The sequence below is a fragment of the Protopterus annectens genome, chromosome 6.part0 (assembly GCF_019279795.1).
Source record: "Protopterus annectens isolate FY-2018-M chromosome 6.part0, PAN1.0, whole genome shotgun sequence".
Lineage (NCBI taxonomy): Eukaryota > Metazoa > Chordata > Ceratodontiformes > Protopteridae > Protopterus > Protopterus annectens.
Window position 1 is genome coordinate 1,188,057,635 of NC_056737.1, and position 20,987 is coordinate 1,188,078,621.

The 20,987-nt window shown below is 39.1% G+C and overlaps 1 protein-coding gene across 1 annotated transcript in view; it reads right to left on the minus strand.

Moving 5' to 3' along the window:
- The window catches only part of LOC122803963 (polyunsaturated fatty acid lipoxygenase ALOX15B-like), a 782,621-nt gene that overhangs the window by 128,923 nt on the left and 632,711 nt on the right, over positions 1-20,987 (minus strand). Inside the window, exon 9 of the mRNA XM_044073640.1 lies at positions 13,636-13,736. Within this exon, the coding sequence (XP_043929575.1) occupies positions 13,636-13,736 (101 nt within the window). The remainder of the gene's footprint in view (positions 1-13,635; positions 13,737-20,987) is intronic.

The window sequence follows — 20,987 nt, forward strand, 5'->3', positions numbered from 1 at the left end:
AGCGGGCGGCTCAAATACGTTGTCGAACAACAAACCAGGTCCTGTAGAGGAAAGGAGTAATGGTTTGGTTGAGACCAGGGAGAGACCAGATGAAGACACTCAGTCGTAGAGAATTTCTGTTCTAAATAACAATATTTTGGAACATGTTTTTCAACCTCAAGACAACCCCTTTGCGGGTATAGAGGATGCATTGGACAATGATTCTGTAAGTACTGACAAGCCATCTAATATGGCATTTGAACAGAATCAATGTAAAAAATGTATTTATGACTTGGAGAAATTGACTTTGAGATATATTATGCTTAGCGTCGTGATCAGTTATTTGGTTGAATGCATCAGGTGGAAGTGTGTACCGCAGGATTTGCATTTTTTTAAATTCCCAAATGATGCTAAGAATGGGGATTCTTTATCTAACCGTTTGAATGAACTATTTAATGAATCTGGCATCAGATTGATGCAGATTTTAGTAGAACACTATCAACAACAAATTGAAGAAGTAAAGGTGGAGATGAATGATTTGGACTCTAAGATTAAGACTTTTGCATGTTTTAACATATTAAACTGTTTATATTATAGTATTGCTGCAAAGGCTGATAGATGTAGGGCAACCATTGTAAGTCGAAAACAGGGTAAATTAAGGAGGGACATTCTGTCCTATTCTAACAAAACAGCCTATGTAGTACCTGAATACAACAGTCAGGTCACCATTGAAAGCAATGGAAACATACAGAGTGATATGGTAAATGGCAATGTTGGTGCACAGAACAATGAAATTGCCAAAGAAAATAATGTTTTGGGTAACAGTTGTGATGTTTCTAATACTCCTAACAATTCCAATATGACTAACAACAACAACTTTAAGGTGTTGCATAGTGAGAATCAGGCCACTAATGGACAGGAAGGAAATGGTTCTTGTCCCACACAGAATTTGGGTCCTTTTTTAGTGGACAATCAGAGGAACAAGAAGACACCCACTCGGTCCAAAGTAGTACAGAACAAAGGGAAAGGGAGAGGCAGGAACAACAAAAAGAAATGGTAGCACATTCTATTAGTACACAGTTTGGTATAGAAGTTTTTAACCTTTCTGATGTCCATTTGTCAGAACATGTCTATGATGTATTGAAAAGGGGTCTTTCTTTTATACCAGGGAACTCTGTCAACATTGCCAAAGTTATTGTTGACTTCAAATTATTTCTGAGAAAATTAAATCTGAATTACATATTGAACGACATTAAAGTAGACAGTCATGTTATGGATAATAAAATTCCAAAGAAAAATAGTACATATTCCTCCACTTTTGGGGACACTTCAAGTTTTCCAGAACATTTGTGAGTCTGGCTTTAGATGTTTAAAGTTTGACAATTATGTGTACAATCTGACACATCTTGAGAAAGAGCTTTGAAATGTTTGTGTAACAACAAACATTTAAGAGTTATGAAAGCTGATAAGGGGGCAAAATAGTGATTATGGATCAAAAGGATTATATTTTGTGACTAGAAAGATTGTTAGCAGATGAAAAAGTTTACAAAAGAGTAGATTCATTGTTTATAAAAAAATGTTATTTAAAATTGTAACTAGTCAAGTAAAGAACACAGAGCCAACAGAGCTTGGTTCCCGAAAACGTATAAAATAAAGTGAAAAACAATAGCATGTATTTTCTTCTAGGAACCCAATGGCAGTGCGTATAGACTCTTCAATCAAGTAACGAATCACAAACTCTTCAGTCCAATCATGTCCAAAAAATGTAAAGATGCAGTTTCACGTAAAAAACTAATTTATTGCAAATTCAGTAAGCGCTTTCACCCGTAGGCTTCTTCAGACTTTGACATTAAGCTTCTCTTAACCCAAGTTTAAATAAGCAAGAATATCATTCTATTGGTTAGCGTCACATCCCTATACCATTACATAGAAGAGGGCATCTTGTTATATCGTATAACATTATTAATGAATTTCTTTGTACAATATGTTTGAACTCATTTCAGATATATATTATTGTTCAGATATTGTTTAAATGAAAACAATATATTTTTTTAAAAACACATTACTGCCTAACAGAATATAAAAAACATCTCCTATATGGAAGATACCATAAATTACCTATCTACGAAACCATACAATAAAGAACATTTATTGAAAGTACTAATATTAAAAAATATTGTTAAAAGACTATTAATAAAAAAACATATTCTCCTAATAATATTGATCTGTGCTAATAAAATGTACGCATTCTGCAGCTCTACATATACCTATCAACACATGTATCAAAATGGGGCAACTATTAAAACTTGCATGTATAACATAAAGTAAAAAATCTGAAGACCTATATAGTCTGCAAATCCCAAATGCATAAAATGAAAAATGCACAGATGCATCCTATATATACCTGACATAAAATGTCACAAAAAATTGATAATCGCATAAAATGCATTATAAACCTTCAAGGTACATGTAAAAAAAACATTCAAAAAAGGCTACGAGTGCTTAAAAACATTTCCTGAAACAATGGCATAACAATTTGCAATTCAGTATAACAGTGCAACAAAAAAGTATATATGTTAATATATGACCAGTTCTCTTGATGGCGTGGACATGCATAACTAGTTTTCAGCTAGTAGACAAGTAAACCATATGAATATGAACATATATATTAAACATAAAAAACATGTCAGGGTTCATATATAGTATAATATCTGTGGATCTATGTGGTCAACTAATATTAGACGCAGAACCTAAGTGTGAACTATATGTGCTGGATACACTAAACCCCGAGGACATAGTAAAAACTTCTGAATTCTCATTGCACATGTAAATAAGGGACTATTCAAGAATAACAAATGGATGTCCCTTCACATACGCCTCTGTGTGCAACTGTAAAAAATTATTCATATCAGAGCACATCGTGATGGTGTTGTCCATGAACAAGACTTATGCCATAACCTACTATTAACCAGCTACCAAAAAATAGCAAGTAAAGGGAAGTAAATAAATATTCACTATCTCATACATTGGGAAATATATAATATATTAAACAAATAATCATGAATTTAATCAATACTAATGTCAAAATAACGATACCTAGTAAGTGTGTTCAAAAACATAATTTCATATATAACAACCGGTATCATTTCATGTCTATAAAATTAGTAGATCATATATGTCAGGGTTCATATATAGTATAATATCTGTGGATCTATGTGGTCAACTAATATTAGACGCAGAACCTGTGTGTGAACTATATGTGCTGGATACACTAAACCCCGAGGACATAGTAAAAACTTCTGAATTCTCATTGCACATGTAAATAAGGGACTATTCAAGAATAACAAATGGATGTCCCTTCACATACGCCTCTGTGTGCAACTGTAAAAAATTATTCATATCAGAGCACATCGTGATGGTGTTGTCCATGAACAAGACTTATGCCATAACCTACTATTAACCAGCTACCAAAAAATAGCAAGTAAAGGGAAGTAAATAAATATTCACTATCTCATACATTGGGAAATATATAATATATTAAACAAATAATCATGAATTTAATCAATACTAATGTCAAAATAACGATACCTAGTAAGTGTGTTCAAAAACATAATTTCATATATAACAACCGGTATCATTTCATGTCTATAAAATTAGTAGATCATATGAGGTGCTTCGCTTAAGTTCTATGTCTACGAAGCCTCCTCTTTTTGAGTATCGGCTTCACCTGTATTCTATCGTTAAGTCCTGGGGCCACATCAGCTCTACATCTGATGATCCATTTGAGCTCAGTCTCTAATGTAAAATTAATTAAGTCACCACCTCTCTTGCTCGCAAAAACACTTTGGAGCACACAGAAAGTAAATGTGTGTGTTGGTCCTACCTCCTGACAGTGTTTTGATAAGGCATTATTAGCTGACCCCACTCTAATATGATAAATGTGCTCCCTGATGCGTTCTTTCAGGGTTCTATTGGTCTTTCCAATGTAGAATGAATCACATGACGTGCATCTTGCTAAGTATATTACATTAATACTAGAGCAGGTCGTTCTGGTTGTTAGTCTAAACTCATGTCCAGTGACAGGATGTATAAAGTCCATCCTAGTGTCAATAAATCTACATTGGTTGCAACTATTGCATGGTATCGTATTATAAATCTTTGACAGGGTGGTCCCAATATGATGTGTTTTAAAGGGTTTACATAACATCTTCTTAAGATTAGGTTTATTTTTGAACACCACTTTAGGAGATGGACCCACTATATTCCCTATGTTCACATCCAATTGTAATACTTCCCAATGCTTAATCATAAATCCTCTAATACTTTCAGCATCTTTCGTGAAGTACATCGGTATTCTAAATTCTTGTTTAGGTGGACGATGTATTTGATTGTCCATTAATAATGGTAAAGAAAAGTAGGGTTTGGCTCTGGTGGCTCGTAATTCACTTACCTCTACCTTTAATTTTTCAAACTCATTAGGATTGTAGCCTCTATATTGAAAGTTTTGTCTTAAGCTTTTTAGTTCAGCCAAAAAGCCTTCATTTGATGGATTTAGCCTAGAGGCTCTCATGATCTGGCTTTTCATTACATTCCCAAAAACATATTTTGGGTGCATACTTTAACCATGTAAAAAGTTGTTCCTATGGCATGTTTTGCGATGTATAGAAGTATTCAACATGCCATTACTCAATTTAGAGATATTTACATCCAGAAAAGACAAATGGTCCATAGAATACTGTAGGGTAAACTGCAAAAAATCAGTTGAATCATTCATAAAGTGGACAAACCTTAAAAGGCTTCCCAAATCATCCAACCAAATCATAAAGAGGTCATCTACAAACCTCCTATACAGTCCTACAGATTCTCTAAAGCCATCTAATTGAAAAAGATGGTCAGCCTCCCAACTAGCCATAACTAGGTTGGCGTAGCTATTGGCACAAGAAGTGCCCATAGCTACGCCATCTCTCTGTAGAAATAATTCATCCTGAAACATAAAGACATTGCTGTTTAGCACTGTCTCCAGTAATAGTGCTAACATATCAATTTTATCCGAGGTGTAATTAGAACTAGCACGCAAACATTTCTGTATGCATTGTACTCCTATTTCATTAGATATTACGGTAAATAAGCTGACAACATCCAAAGTCACCAGATAAAAAGGTTTTGTAACATCCAAATGCTTCGTATAATCATACAAGTCCAACAAAAACTGTTTACTATCTCTTAAAATAAAGGAGTTTGTTTCAACTATAGGACGCAAATGATGTTCTAAATAGATGGACAAGGGTTCAGTGACCCAACCTTGTCCGGCCACAATTGGGTGCATAGGTGGTTTAAGTAAGGATTTATGAACTTTCGGAAGTCCTTGTATAATGGGTATTGTGGGGTTAGCGACCTTAAGATATTCGTATAAATCTTCCCCTATTAAATTGTTTAATAATAAATCATCTAACATATAATATAACTGAAATACAATCTCAGTGTCCGTAACCATATCTATTTTAGAATAGAATGTTGCATCACTTAGCATCAAAAGCATCGCATTGTTATATTCATCTGTATCCATAAGGACAATGGGTCCCCCTTTGTCCGCAGGCCTAATAACTAAAGTTTCATCAGATTTAAGGTCATTAAGTGCTTTCCTTTGATTAAAATTTAAATTTTTTCTATATTTATTACCACTTTCAGGATCATTCTCAAAATACTTATAAATATCATTCTCTACTAATTTATAAAATGTATCAATTAATGGATGCAGTTGTGGAATATATAAACTATTGGGGCGAAACAAGGTCTGTGTATGAGCCCCTTGACTCTCACCAAATTCAAACTTCAATTGTAAATTCCTAACAAATAATTTAAAGTCAATGATAGACTCAACTAAGTTCCCTCTACTGGTAGGGATAAAACTTAGCCCTTTCTCTAAAACTTGTATTTCATATTCTGTTAGTATTTTACTAGAAAGATTGACAATTAACGAGTCGTAGCTCTCTCCCACATCTTTTTCAGTGTATTAACAATTTAATAGGGGAAGATTTATACGAATATATTAAGGTCGCTAACCCCACAATACCCATTATACAAGGACTTCTGAAAGTTCATAAATCCTTACTTAAACCACCTATGTGCCCAATTGTGGCCGGACAAGGTTGGGTCACTGAACCCTTGTCCATCTATTTAGAACAACATTTGCATCCTATAGTTGAAACAAACTCCTTTATTTTAAGAGATAGTAAACAGTTTTTGTTGGACTTATATGATTATACGAAGCATTTGGATGTTACAAAACCTTTTTATCTGGTGACTTTGGATGTTGTCAGCTTATTTACCGTAATATCTAATGAAATAGGAGTACAATGCATACAGAAATGTTTGCGTGCTAGTTCTAATTACACCTCGGATAAAATTGATATGTTAGCACTATTACTGGAGACAGTGCTAAACAGCAATGTCTTTATGTTTCAGGATGAATTATTTCTACAGAGAGATGGCGTAGCTATGGGCACTTCTTGTGCCAATAGCTACGCCAACCTAGTTATGGCTAGTTGGGAGGCTGACCATCTTTTTCGATTAGATGGCTTTAGAGAATCTGTAGGACTGTATAGGAGGTTTGTAGATGACCTCTTTATGATTTGGTTGGATGATTTGGGAAGCCTTTTAAGGTTTGTCCACCTTATGAATGATTCAACTGATTTTTTGAAGTTTACCCTACAGTATTCTATGGACCATTTGTCTTTTCTGGATGTAAATATCTCTAAATTGAATAATGGCATGTTGAATACTTCTATACATCGCAAAACATGCCATAGGAACACTTTTTACATAGGAAAAGTATGCACCCAAAATATGTTTTTGGGAATGTAATGAAAAGCCAGATCATGAGAGCCTCTAGGCTAAATCCATCAAATGAAGGCTTTTTGGCTGAACTAAAAAGCTTAAGACAAAACTTTCAATATAGAGGCTACAATCCTAATGAGTTTGAAAAATTAAAGGTAGAGGTAAGTGGATTAAGAACCACCAGAGCCAAACCCTACTTTTCTTTACCATTATTAATGGACAATCAAATACATCGTCCACCTAAACAAGAATTTAGAATACCGATGTACTTCACGAAAGATGCTGAAAGTATTAGAGGATTTATGATTAAGCATTGGGAAGTATTACAATTGGATGTGAACATAGGGAATATAGTGGGTCCATCTCCTAAAGTGGTGTTCAAAAATAAACCTAATCTTAAGAAGATGTTATGTAAACCCTTTAAAACACATCATATTGGGACCACCCTGTCGAAGATTTATAATACGATACCATGCAATAGTTGCATCCAATGTAGATTTATTGACACTAGGATGGACTTTATACATCCTGTCATTGGACGTGAGTTTAGACTAACAACCAGAATGACCTGCTCTAGCATTAATGTAATATACTTAGCAAGATGCACGTCATGTGATTCATTCTACATTGGAAAGACCAATAGAACCCTGAAAGAACGCATCAGGGAGCACATTTATCATATTAGAGTGGGGTCAGCTAATAATGCCTTATCAAAACACTGTCAGGAGGTAGGACCAACACACACATTTACTTTCTGTGTGCTCCAAAGTGTTTTTGCGAGCAAGAGAGGTGGTGACTTAATTAATTTTACATTAGAGACTGAGCTCAAATGGATCATCAGATGTAGAGCTGATGTGGCCCCAGGACTTAACGATAGAATACAGGTGAAGCCGATACTCAAAAAGAGGAGGCTTTGTAGACATAGAACTTAAGCAAAGCACCTCATATGATCTACTAATTTTATAGACATGAAATGATACCGGTTGTTATATATGAAATTATGTTTTTGAACACACTTACTAGGTATCGTTATTTTGACATTAGTATTGATTAAATTCATGATTATTTGTTTAATATATTATATATTTCCCAATGTATGAGATAGTGAATATTTATTTACTTCCCTTTACTTGCTATTTTTTGGTAGCTGGTTAATAGTAGGTTATGGCATAAGTCTTGTTCATGGACAACACCATCACGATGTGCTCTGATATGAATAATTTTTTACAGTTGCACACAGAGGCGTATGTGAAGGGACATCCATTTGTTATTCTTGAATAGTCCCTTATTTACATGTGCAATGAGAATTCAGAAGTTTTTACTATGTCCTCGGGGTTTAGTGTATCCAGCACATATAGTTCACACTTAGGTTCTGCGTCTAATATTAGTTGACCACATAGATCCACAGATATTATACTATATATGAACCCTGACATGTTTTTTATGTTTAATATATATGTTCATATGCATATGGTTTACTTGTCTACTAGCTGAAAACTAGTTATGCATGTCCACGCCATCAAGAGAACTGGTCATATATTAACATATATACTTTTTTGTTGTACTGTTATACTGAATTGCAAATTGTTATGCCATTGTTTCAGGAAATGTTTTTAAGCACTCGTAGCCTTTTTTGAATGTGTTTTTTACATGTACCTTGAAGTTTTATAATGCATTTTATGCGATTATCAATTTTTTGTGACATTTTATGTCAGGTATATATAGGATGCATCTGTGCATTTTTCATTTTATGCATTTGGGATTTGCAGACTATATAGGTCTTCAGATTTTTTACTTTATGTTATACATGCAAGTTTTAATAGTTGCCCCATTTTGATACATGTGTTGATAGGTATATGTAGAGCTGCAGACTGCGTACATTTTATTAGCACAGATCAATATTATTAAGAGAATATGTTTTTTTATTAACAGTCTTTTAACAATATTTTTTAATATTAGTACTTTCAATAAATGTTCTTTATTGTATGGTTTCGTAGATAGGTAATTTATGGTATCTTCCATATAGGAGATGTTTTTTATATTCTGTTAGGCAGTAATGCGTTTTTAAAAAAATATATTGTTTTCATTTAAACAATATCTGAACAATAATATATATCTGAAATGAGTTTTTTAACATATAGCTTCAAACATATTGTACAAAGAAATTCATTAATAATGTTATACGATATAACAAGATGCCCTCTTCTATGTAATGGTATAGGGATGTGACGCTAACCAATAGAATGATATTCTTGCTTATTTAAACTTGGGTTAAGAGAAGCTTAATGTCAAAGTCTGAGGAAGCCTACGGGTGAAAGCGCTTACTGAATTTGCAATAAATTAGTTTTTTACGTGAAACTGCATCTTTACATTTTTTGGATATAACTGGACTGAAGAGTTTGTGATTCGTTACTTGACTGAAGAGTCTATGTGCACTGCCATTTGGTTCCTTGGAAGAAATACATGATATTGTTATTTAAAATTGGACACTTTATTGCTTGACATGTTTTTTCAGGGGGAGATAGATCATCAGACTTTTTCTTTTTTACAAGTGGAATTTTCTAAGATGGCAGTGCTTTTTGGGATTACAAAAGTACAGAAGAATTGAGGGATTTTCGACTTGATGAATGTAGTTTTCTTTTTGCTTCTCTAGATGTCGTTTCACTTTACATGAGTACAGATCAGGAAGTGTGACTGGAATACTTGAGAGAATATTTAAGTACCTGTATGGATTTCACTTGCACTAAAATCAATACTATATGTGCACTTATGGACATAGTATTAGAAAACAACTTTTTTCTATTTAATGGCAAATTCTATAAACAGTCTTTGGGTGTGGCAATGGGGGCAAGGGTAGCACCTGCCTTTGCTAATTTAGTAATGGCCAACTGGGAGAATAAATATTTGGTTACACATCAGTTGGCTGACAAAGTTTTAGTATACCGTTGTTACATTGATGATTTTTTTTTCTTGTGGAAGGATAATTATGATGAATTTGTTAGTTTTGTTTCAGACAAACAATTCTACTAACTTCTTGAAATTTGTCATTAGTGGATTTGGGCAAAGTATTGATTTTCTGGATTTGCATCTGACTTATGATTTTCACAGTATGAATTTTGTTAGTAGTATTTATAGAAAATTGGTATTTGCTAATCAATACTTACATAGAGATAGCCTTCATCCACCTCATAAGAAAAAGGGAGTGGTGAAGGGACAACTGATTAGGTTAAGCAGATTAACATCTAGCGATGTCACATTTTTAAATGAAGTAGACAATTTAAGAAGTTTTTTTGTAGCTAGAGGTTATGAAAAGGTATGGCTACAAAGGATAGATAAAGTGGTGTTATTGTTAAGAAGTGGAAAGGCTGTTCCAATTTTGAAAGGAAACACTGGACAAGTTGTACAAGGCGATGAACATAGTAATACTATAGTATCAGGTTCTATTCAAAAGTATTGTTGTTCTTTTCCATTACCAATCACTAATGAGATGTGGTTTATAAAGAATATCATAACAGAAACTTGGAAGATTCTTTTAGGAAATTCTGACTTGGTTAAGATCATTGGTTTACGACCATCTTTTACCTATAAGAAAGTTACAAAATATGAAAAGTTTGTTGGAACAAGGATCAAATGATAGGAGTAACACTAACATGAATGTAATACAAAAGAAAGGTAGCTATGCGTGCAACAACTGTAGACAGTGTAGGTACATTAGCAGTACATCTTCGGTGTTTTTCAGTCATAATAAAAAAAACATTTTGGACTAATGGGTATTATATGAGCAAATGTGAAATGGTAGGCCAGACACAAGTCGCCTCTCAGCAGCCTTTAAGATACAGAGTACAGTGAGAGGGCCTTCAGTCTGTCCATATAGGTTGTGTGTTGAAGGCCCTGAATTTTCTTGTTTGAAATCTCTGAGGTCTCTCCAGCTGCTGCAGGTGTCTGTTGAGGTACATACAGAAGGGAATGATGTACCCATTAGTGCTCTGATGAGGGATGAGTACAAGGGGGTTATAACACCCATAGCTCTGGATGTGATTCCCTTACTTATGAGATGTGCAACGTAGAAGGCCTTCCTTACCACTGTGGACACATGGTGACTGAAGTTAAGGTTGCTATCAACCTGTGTTCTGAAATCTCTCACCACAGGGTTTGAGCTAAGGGGGTACTGTTAATATTGTAATTTGCAGAGACTTCCCCTTTGCCAAAGGGGATGATAATACATTGTTTTTTTTGCATTTAGTTTAACTCCATGGCTTTGGCACCAATCATTTTTTCTGTTTAAGCCCTTTTTGTAGTATGTCAGCATCGTTGGGGGACTCAGTGATTACATCCAGTCTGCAGTCATCGGCAAGCTTGATAAGCCACAGGGGATCTATTTTCTCTTGGACTTCTGAGAAATAGATTCCAAACAGTAGGGGCCCAGCACAGATCCTTGTGGTACACCACTGGTAACTGGTCTGCTGGTAGAGGTGGAATCCCCAACTTTGACTGTATGCATTCTGTAGTTAAGCCAGTTGGCTAACCATCTAGTGATATATGGTTAATTCCCAGATGGGTGACTTTCTCAATGATGCTTGAATGGGGGAATGTGTCAAAAGCCTTGGCTAAGTCAAGATAGGTTGTATGTACTGTTTTGCCTTCATCTCTTCATCTGGGCTTTGGTGAGATTCTCAAAGAAGTCCACCAGGTTTAATAAGCATTATCCATGCTTAACAAAGTCAAATTAGGTTGGGTCAAGAGTTTGAAGGTCATCTATGTCTTTGTTAATAAGGTCCATAATGATTCTCTCCATTGTCTTGCAGATACAATTGGCTAGGCTTATAGGATCATAGGAATTTACTGGACTATTGGCACTGAAGCCCTTATAAGCCTTGCCAAGAGTTTAGCCCATTTATATGAGTCTATAGTTCCGAGGATCGGTTGATGGACCCCTTTATGCAAGGAAATTACTGTTGCTGTTTTCCACTGTGCTGTGACAAAGCCAGTACTTAGACGGTGGTTGAAGAGAGTGCCAAGTGGTTCCACTAGGTCCAGTTTTAGACCTTTTAGTAGGCAACCAGGGATGTTATCTGGTCCCAAAGAGACTATTTTTTGGCCATGGAGAATGTAGTTATGACCAGCTCATTGGAGATAGTAGGTAGAGGACTGGTGACAAGTATGATTGGGGTATGTCTGGTGGGGACAGGGTGGTAAAGTTTGCATGAAATCTTTCTGCTAGCAGGTTGGTGATGCCATCAAGGTCAGTATGAGTGTTCGTCCACTACTAGTTTGGCACAAATCTGGGTCTTCCCTTATCGATTTCTGATGTAGCTAAAGAATGCCTTGTGATTATCATTAGCTAGGGATGTTAATTTATCTTTGTGATTGGCTTTAAAGGACCTTACAAGATATGTAATTTGCTTGTTCCAGCTGAGGAGGGTGTCCTTCCTCTGCTGAGTCAGTTCCCTCTTGTTCTTAGACATTAGTTTATTCCTCTTGTTGTATAACCTATTTATGCTTGATGTCCACTAGGGTGGCTTGTTTTTTGTGAGGACCTTATTTTGATCCTTTCAGGTACAGCTGAGCCTATACATTTGTACAGGTGTTTATACAGGACATTTGTAAACACCTCTGTATAGGGGTCATTGTTGACAGTGGTAGCAGGGGGGTTGAAACTATGCCATAGCTTAGGAGGCTATAGTTTGCCTTAAAGAAATTGTTCATGCTTTTTGCTCTTGTTGGTGAGGCAGGTATGATTATTACTTTGAAAGAGACTGATTTATGATCAGACCTTGCCAGGGAGGGCAACACACAGGAGGAAGTGCAGAGATCACCTATGTTGGTGAGTACTATGTCTAGGACATTTGAGCCCCTTATAGGGGTATAGACTATCTGTTCCAGAGCATTTGTATTAACAAAGTCTAGGAACCTTAGGGCTAATGTGTTTGTGCTCATATATGACTCCTGATCGATGGTAGAATAGTTGAAATCACCCAATACCAAGGTGTTTGATGCAATATTAAGTGACTCAAGTAGGTCCAGGTAGGCAAAGAGGTTCTTATGGTTCATGGTGGGGGACCTATAACTGACAATGATATGGAAGGGGGTTTTACCTACAGTTAGTTGGACTTGGTGTATGACTAGGGAGTTGTACTGTTTATGCAGTCTAGAGGTGCATTGTCTTTAATGAAGAGGGACACACCTCTACCTTTTGTTCTTCCATGATAGTTTTGAGGTCTGAATGTGTGGAAGGCATTGCAGCCTTTTATGGCGGGGGGTCTCTCTACAGCCTTGAACCATGTATCTGTGACTGCACAGACATGAGCATCTCCCATGGTAAGGAGTGCTTCCAGTGAGCACAGTTTTTGATTTAGCCTCCTAGTATTAAGCAGCATAACCTTGAGTTGTCTCTAGTGAATTTTTGTTACGTTGGGAATTTTGTTGTTATGACATTGCCTAAAAAAGGCATTATGGTGGAAGCAAGTACCTTTTCTAGTAACTGAAAGCCAAGAGGCAACTGGTGAAAACCATCTCTGGCAAAGCAGTGTGGTCTGTTGAACATATCTTCCCAAGGTGACAGATACTGGATCCTCTGGACTGACACCAGAAGCTAAGCCAATTGTTGAAGTCAATCATTTTTTGTTTATGTTGAGGCATCATCCTGGGTGAAGATAGAATGTAAAAAAATAATAATAATAACAATATTTGCTGTACTCCTGATATTGGTTTATGTAGCTAGGCATGCCAAATTCCCTGACAGTGGCCTCATAAGAAATCATTTGATAGTGGTACAACATTGTTTACATTTCTCCTCTGAGAACTAATATTTTTATTTACCTGCCCATTGTTCAATGCAGCATGTTGAGCAGAACATGTGAATATAACCATCGTCAGGTACTTCTTGAAAGCTTGCTTACTGTCCAAGCTGCTAGGAATTCCTGGAGGAAAAAAGGAAGATGATCAGTAAGGGGGCCTAGAAATGTAAACAGAGATTGACAGACTACCCCAAGAGTCAACAGTTAACTGCAAGCATTGAATTGTTATAGGCTGTAGCCTCAGATAATGGTAAAACAGAGTTGCTGGGAATTTGGTACTTCATGACATTCTACATTTCATAACAAGGACGGAGACCCAAATATCTCTATGATTCCTAAATAGTGTTTTTGTAATCTTTCAGGTACAGGATCCTTTCTCAATCTTTTTAGCAGGTTATTACATTTTAGAAATTGAAAATACAGATAATTTAACTGTGTTACATGAAACATCTTATCACTCAAACACAAAATGGCAATGACATTACTTTGGAGATACAGAAAGAAACCACCCTGTCACTGTAAGGGTTCATAGGTAGGTAGGTACTAGGCTATCTGCCTGAAGGCATTTATAAGCCTAGCCAGAATGTGTTGGCTTTCACCACCCCCTAGATTAGTTCCCTGTGCCTCGGTTTATAAGAGCCACTGAAGTGATCCCCAGGGTAAACTTTTTGTTTCTCATCCACTCACCAAGGTTTCTCTTGAAGAGTGCTAGTGAGGAGCTCTGCCTAATGTAGATTGGAATCTTGTTCCAAAGCATGGGAAGTCTCTGGGACAGGAATCTATCCCTCCAGCATGTCCTATTTATTGTTGTAGTGAGGTTTAGATCCCTAGAGTGTGTGGCTCGAGGGGATAAGGTTTTCTTTAGGTGGAGCATGTCCATCAATTCTGGGTTGGACATGGCCTTATATGTCAGGCAGAGATCACCTCTGAGAAGGTGGTATGCAACCGAGTACAGCTGGAATTTCTTCAATCGAGTTGCATAGGGCATCTATTTGAGGCCAGTGATCCTCTTGGTGAGGTACTTCTGTGGTCTTTCCAGCTGTTTCAGGTGTCGTGTAAGGTACATCCCAAATGGGGTATTGTATTCTATGATGGGTCTGATTTAGTGATGAGTAGAGGGGCACAATGACCTCTTTTGATCTGGATGCAAACCCTTTTCTGATTAGGTGGGCCACACAGAAGGATTTTCTAACCACTTTGGCAATGTGATTATCAAACGAGAGATTACTATATACTTGGGCCTCAGATCCCTTATTACATTTTCCGTATTTAGGGGACTACCACCTGTGTGGTAGTTTGTGGGTACTTTGTTATTTCCAAAGGGAATAACTATGCACTTTTTGGCATTTAGTTGAGGCCATGATTTTGACACCAGGTATCTGTTTCAGTGACACATTTTTAGAGGATGTCTGTGTCAGCCGGTGAGTCAATTATAGCCCTTAGTTTTCAGGCATCTGCGAACTTGGTTAGCCATAGTCCTCCTGTGCTTGTCTGTACCTCTGAGAAGTATATGCCGAACAGGAGGGGTCCTAGGACTGAGCCCTGGGGAATGCCACTTGTAACCGGTTTAGAGTCAGACCTAGCTCCCGCAACTCTCACCATGTGGTAAAATAGCCCTGTTTCTGTGAAGCACTGCTACTGTATTCAGAGACAAATTAGCTGTAATGAGGAAAGGCCTCACTATCAGCTAATTTACATGTTGCTGAATCACTGTTAACTACTGAATGTGCAGATAATCACTTTCCTGTTGTAGTTAATAGAGGCAGATGATGCATCGTGTTAGCACATGCACCCCTTCACTGTTCTACACACAATACACACACACACACACATGGACAGACACACACACAGAAATGCACATGCAAGTGCACACACACACACACACACACACACACACACACACACACACACACACACACACACACACACACACACACACACACACACACACACACACACACACACACACACACACACACACACACACGTATGCACCACACCATATATCCCATACCTGTCCCTGTGTTGTTAGAATCTCCTCTATGACTCCCTTTCCTGACCTGGTAAACCATGGATGATTATAGTCAGTCATTGATGCCTGACATTAGACTTTCCCACTGTATCTTTCAGTAAATATGAGATAGTGTAAAACTTATTATACAATGACTGGCCCTAAACATTCAAAAACGAGCATGCTGATTGGCCAGCCCAATCAGCGTGCATGTTGTAAATCTGAGAATATACTAACAGAAAAAGGTCCGGTCGCCCAGACTTCTTCCGTTAGTATATCCCCTGATTTTTTTTTTCTTGTCCAGAGGTAGCAACAGAGAAAGAAAGCTCTCCATTGCTTTAATCTCACTATGTTAAATGAGTTTAACATGATCTGATCTACATGATCTGGAGATAGTAGAGTGTTACAGGGTGGACAGGGATATCCTACAGCAACTTGTGGAGCTGTGCCAGCCCCACCTCAGAACCAGAACAAACAGAGGGGAACCCATCCCAGTGGATACAAAGGTATGTGTAAGCCTGAGAATACTAGCTACAGTTACCTTTCAAAGACCAACTGGGGATATCATCGGGATCTCACAGGCATCAGCATCCAGGGTACTACACCAGTTCCTGGATGCCATGTTACCACATGCCAATGAGCACATATACTTCCCCTGAACGCAGGAAGAGTTGGCCAGCAATATGCGCCTCTTCCACCATTTGGCAGAATACCCAGAGGTACTGGGTGCAACAGACTGCACGCACATACACATCAAGTCACCACCAAGTGAACTGTACATAAACTGCAAGGGATACCCCTCCATCAACTGCCAGTTGTGTGCAATGCCCAGGGCATTATCATGGATGTGTGTGCTGGCAGCCCTAGAAGCTATCACGACTCCCACATCTGGCATGCCTCACAGCTGTATCGGTTATTTGCCAGGGGGGACATCCCAAATGGCCACCTGGTGGGGGATGCTGGCTATGCACTGAAACCATGGATGATGACTCCCATCAGAAATGCACACACACCCTGGCAGGAATGCCATAATGAGGCACACGCACAAACCAGAAGCATCATAGAGCGTGTGTTTGGGATGCTGAAATCACAGTTCTGTTGCTTGGACATATCTGGTGGATCCTTGCAGTACTCTCCAGGCACATGTGCCCACATCTTCATAGTGTGTGCCATGCTACACATTATGGTCCTGCGGAAACAGTTGTAGCAGGGACAGAATGGTGAAGGCTCTCACAGCCCACTACCACTGTCAAGGCCCCCACAGGTACTCAGACCACAAACACCCTGATCCAGCCCCAGTAGGCAGATGGAGACGTGCCCTGTATGCCCATGCCTTGGCAAAGAGGGAACTTATAGCACACACACTGACAGTGTAGGCACCTAGGAACTGACACCTTTCTCCACCTGCACACACAGTAAAAATGGATGGCACATACACAATATTACCTGCAAATTGTCATGTATAGGCAGTCTACTGTGTTCATCCAACATAGGCAGCCCTCAACTATCGCACACACAACTGCCATTGGCACAAGGTAAGTCAACACCTGAACAGTAAATTAAGCTATCAGCATATGCAGATACTGTATGTATAGATTCATAGGTAGGTAATTGGCCAACTGCCAGAGGCCATTCATAAGCCCAGCCAAAATGAGTCAGCTTTTGCCACCCCATTGATCCATTAACTGTTCCTCTGTGGAGCAGAGCCAATGGTGGGATCCCTGGGGTGCATCTACTGTTCCCCATCCACTCTTCAAGGTTTCTCTTGTAGAGTGTTAGTGAGGGGCTCTGTAATGTAGTAAGGGATGCTGTTCCAAAGTATGGGGAGTGTCTGTGACAGGAAGCTTCCAGTTATTGTTGTGACAAGGTTCAGCTCACTACATTGTGTGGCTCACTGTAACATGGATTCCCATAGGTGGAGCATATCCATCAAGCCTGAGTTCAACATGGCTGTGTTGGCCAGCGGAGATCATCTCTGGGTAAACACGATGCCACTGAGTAAAGCAGGAGTTTATTCAGTCTGGCTGCATAGGCCATGAGTTGGAGGCCAGTATTCCCCTTGGTGAGGTACATTCGTGGACCTCCCAGCTGTTGGTAGTGTCTTCTGAGGTACATCCCACATGGGTTATTATACCCAATGATGGAACTGATGAGTGATGAGTAAAGGGGCACTATAACCCCAGTATGTCTAGATGGGAATCCTTTAGTAATCAGATGGGCTACATAGAAGGATGTCCTAACTACTGTGGAGATATGATTTTCAAAGGGGAGATTACTGTCTACCTTAGTCCCCAGATACCCCATTACCTCGTCCATATTAAAGTGGCTGCCACTTATGTGTTAATATGTGAGTGCCAATTCCACAATGGAATGACCATGCAGTAAGAGGCACTTGGCTGGAGGCCATGATGTTGACACCCTGTGACATTTTCTGTGAGGCCCCTTGAGGGATGTCTGTGTAAGCTGGACTATCAATCATGGCTCCCAGTTTGCAGTCATTGCCAAACATGGTCTGCCGTAGTCCAGCTGTGTTTGCCTTTACCTCTGAGATGTATATGCCAAACAGTAGGGCTCCCAGGACTGAGTCCTGTGGGACACCAGTCGTGACTGGTCAAAAGTTGGACCTGGAGACCGCTAATCGTACCATGTGGGTTCTGTGTGTAAGCCTGTTGGCAACCCAACCTGTGATGTATGGGTGTATGTACAGGCTGGTGTGTTTATCAATAATACCTGAGTGGGGCCTTAGCGAGGTCCAGGTAGTATGTGTGAACCACCTCCACCATCATCTAATGTCTTGGTGATTGTATGTAAGATGTCAAACAGGTTCAGTAGGCATGAACTGCACTCAACCAAGCTGACCTGGGTTGGGTCATGTGTTCAGAGGTTACCAATGTCTTTGTTAATGAGTGCCATGAGGATGCGAACCATACCATTGCAGACCAGGCTAGTCAGGCTTATGGGGTGGTAGTTACCATGGTCAGCTGTGATTCCACCTTGATGGAGTGGAATAACTGTTACCACGTGCCATTGTATGGGCATGTAGCCTGTAGAGAGGTTGAGGTAGGAAAGCTTAATTAAGTGGGGGGCAGGTTGTCTTGTACAGTTTGCAATATGTAGTCTGGGACAACATCTGCCTCCATTGGCACTGTGTTTTGCTGTTAGAGAGGGCCATTTCCACTTGTGTGTTTCTGATGTGTGGGATACTGTACCTTTCGGGTAGTGTTGTGGACTCTTTAGGGGGTGAAGTATGCACTGAATGTATCTGCAAGGATGTTGGCGATATCAGTAGGGTCAGCATATTTTGTGCTATATTTCACCGGCAGAGTGCAAATCTGTGTGTCACCACGTAGATCCTTGACATAGCCAAAGAAGGCTTTGGGGTTATCTTTCGAATCCTTACGTATTCTCCTGCTGATGTTAGCCTTGGATGATGTCATGAGGGACCTACGTATCATACTAATAGTGGTTATGGATGTCTACCCTTCGTGGGATTTGCTGTTTGTCTGGAACACTGTCCTACTTCTATAGTATAGCCTGTTTATTGCAGAGGTCCACAAGACCGGTGTCCTTGTCTAGGGGAAGTGAGTCTTTGTTTACCAGTGATGACACGATCCATACATCCATGTAGCTGCTTATAAACTGCATTTGTACATCTGTCTTTATCTTGAGCAGTGTTTCACTTTAGCGTGGGTGCTGTGAAACTCCACACCCCTGTCACTAATAGTGTAAATTTAGCTGTAGGAAAGGTATATACTGTGGTATCCATGGGTGGGGGAGATGCTTGGGAGTAGAAACAGTGAATTGTTCATGGTCAGATCTAACCAGTGACCAGTTAACCTGTTGCCCATGTTAGTGATGACCACTTCTAGTAGTTTCCACCCCACGTTAGGGAGGATAGCACCTGATACAGGGCATATGAGGTGATAAATTCCAAGAAGTGCTGGGCCTGGAAGTGAGTACCGGGGTATGTTTCCCAGTTTATGGTATGGTAGTTGACACTGACCAATGCCAGGGTGTGCATTAGGACTATCATATTCTTCACTGTCTCCAGGTAGGTGGAGTGGTGGTCCTGGGTCATGGAGGGTGATCTGTAGCAGGCCACAGTTTACATTGTAGTTGTGGCTGATGCTAGCTGCACATGGATGATCTCAGAGGTATCATGCTGCCCCACTAACCTGGAGGTGTAGGTATCCCTGATGAATATGGATACAGCCTCTCCATGTCTGTCAGTCCATGTTCTGTGGCTGAAATGTGTCATATGGGTTGTAGTCTGGTAGTGCTGGTGTGCTATCAGGAGCCTTAAGACAGAACTCAGTTACTGCACAGATGTTGATGTTGTCCATCCTGAGGAGTGCTGTGAGTGCATGCACCTTGTGATCACAACCCCTGATGTTGAGTAGCATAACCCTCATTGAATCTGCTATTGTGCTGTGTACAGAGCTGGTATTCACCTTTGAGACTCTCCTAAATAAGGCACCATGGAGGCGCCAATAGTCTTGGCCAGTATTCCAAAGCCTAAGGCTGACACATAGGCCGGTATGGTATCACTGCATGCATGTTCCCCATCTGTGCTTGTTTTTCATCTCTCCTGTAGGTAACCACCTGGTAAGCAATAGAAAGCCTTAAAGTTATACAAGTCTTCTAGCTTCCAAGATAGGCTTTTGGAGTGACTAAGTATCAGTGTTCTGTATGTTCTTGCTGTACTTATCTGTTTCCTGACTACATGGTGATTTCTCACTGGATATTGTGATCTGAAGATCTGTTTATTCACATATTATGGCTGTGATGGCCTGCACTTTAGAGCTTCACAGATAGCCTACTACCTATCTGCCCATGGACAATTAGAAGCATAGCTTTCCCCGCAACACTGATGAAGTAACTGAGTCTCTGTCAAGCATAGCCAATGAAGCAATTCCAGGCAGAGTTGCTGGAAGCTGTTGAAGATTAGGGTTGTGGAGGGTGATAGGGGCACTTAGTGATCTATAGAGGGCATGTTAATGTGACAACTCAACACCATTCAATTCCCCCAACAGGTCTTGCAGCTATCAACTGGACAACCCCCCCGCCACAGCTGTATGGTTCTGGGACACATGATCCCAGGGGTGTATATTCTGTTACCCATTCACACAACAAGGTTTCCCTTGAAGTGTGTCAGTGAGGGGCTATGCCTAATGTAGTTAGGAATGTAAAGTATTGTCTCACAGTACATTTGTTATATGTTGTTATTTCAAGAGTACATGAAGCACAGTGAGTTTGGGGGACTCCACCCTTTGCTTAGCCTAGCTTACACATAGAAATCATCTAAATAGGAAATAGGCGGAAGCAACGTTAATGTCAGCAGTGTAATGGTTACAGCATCCACA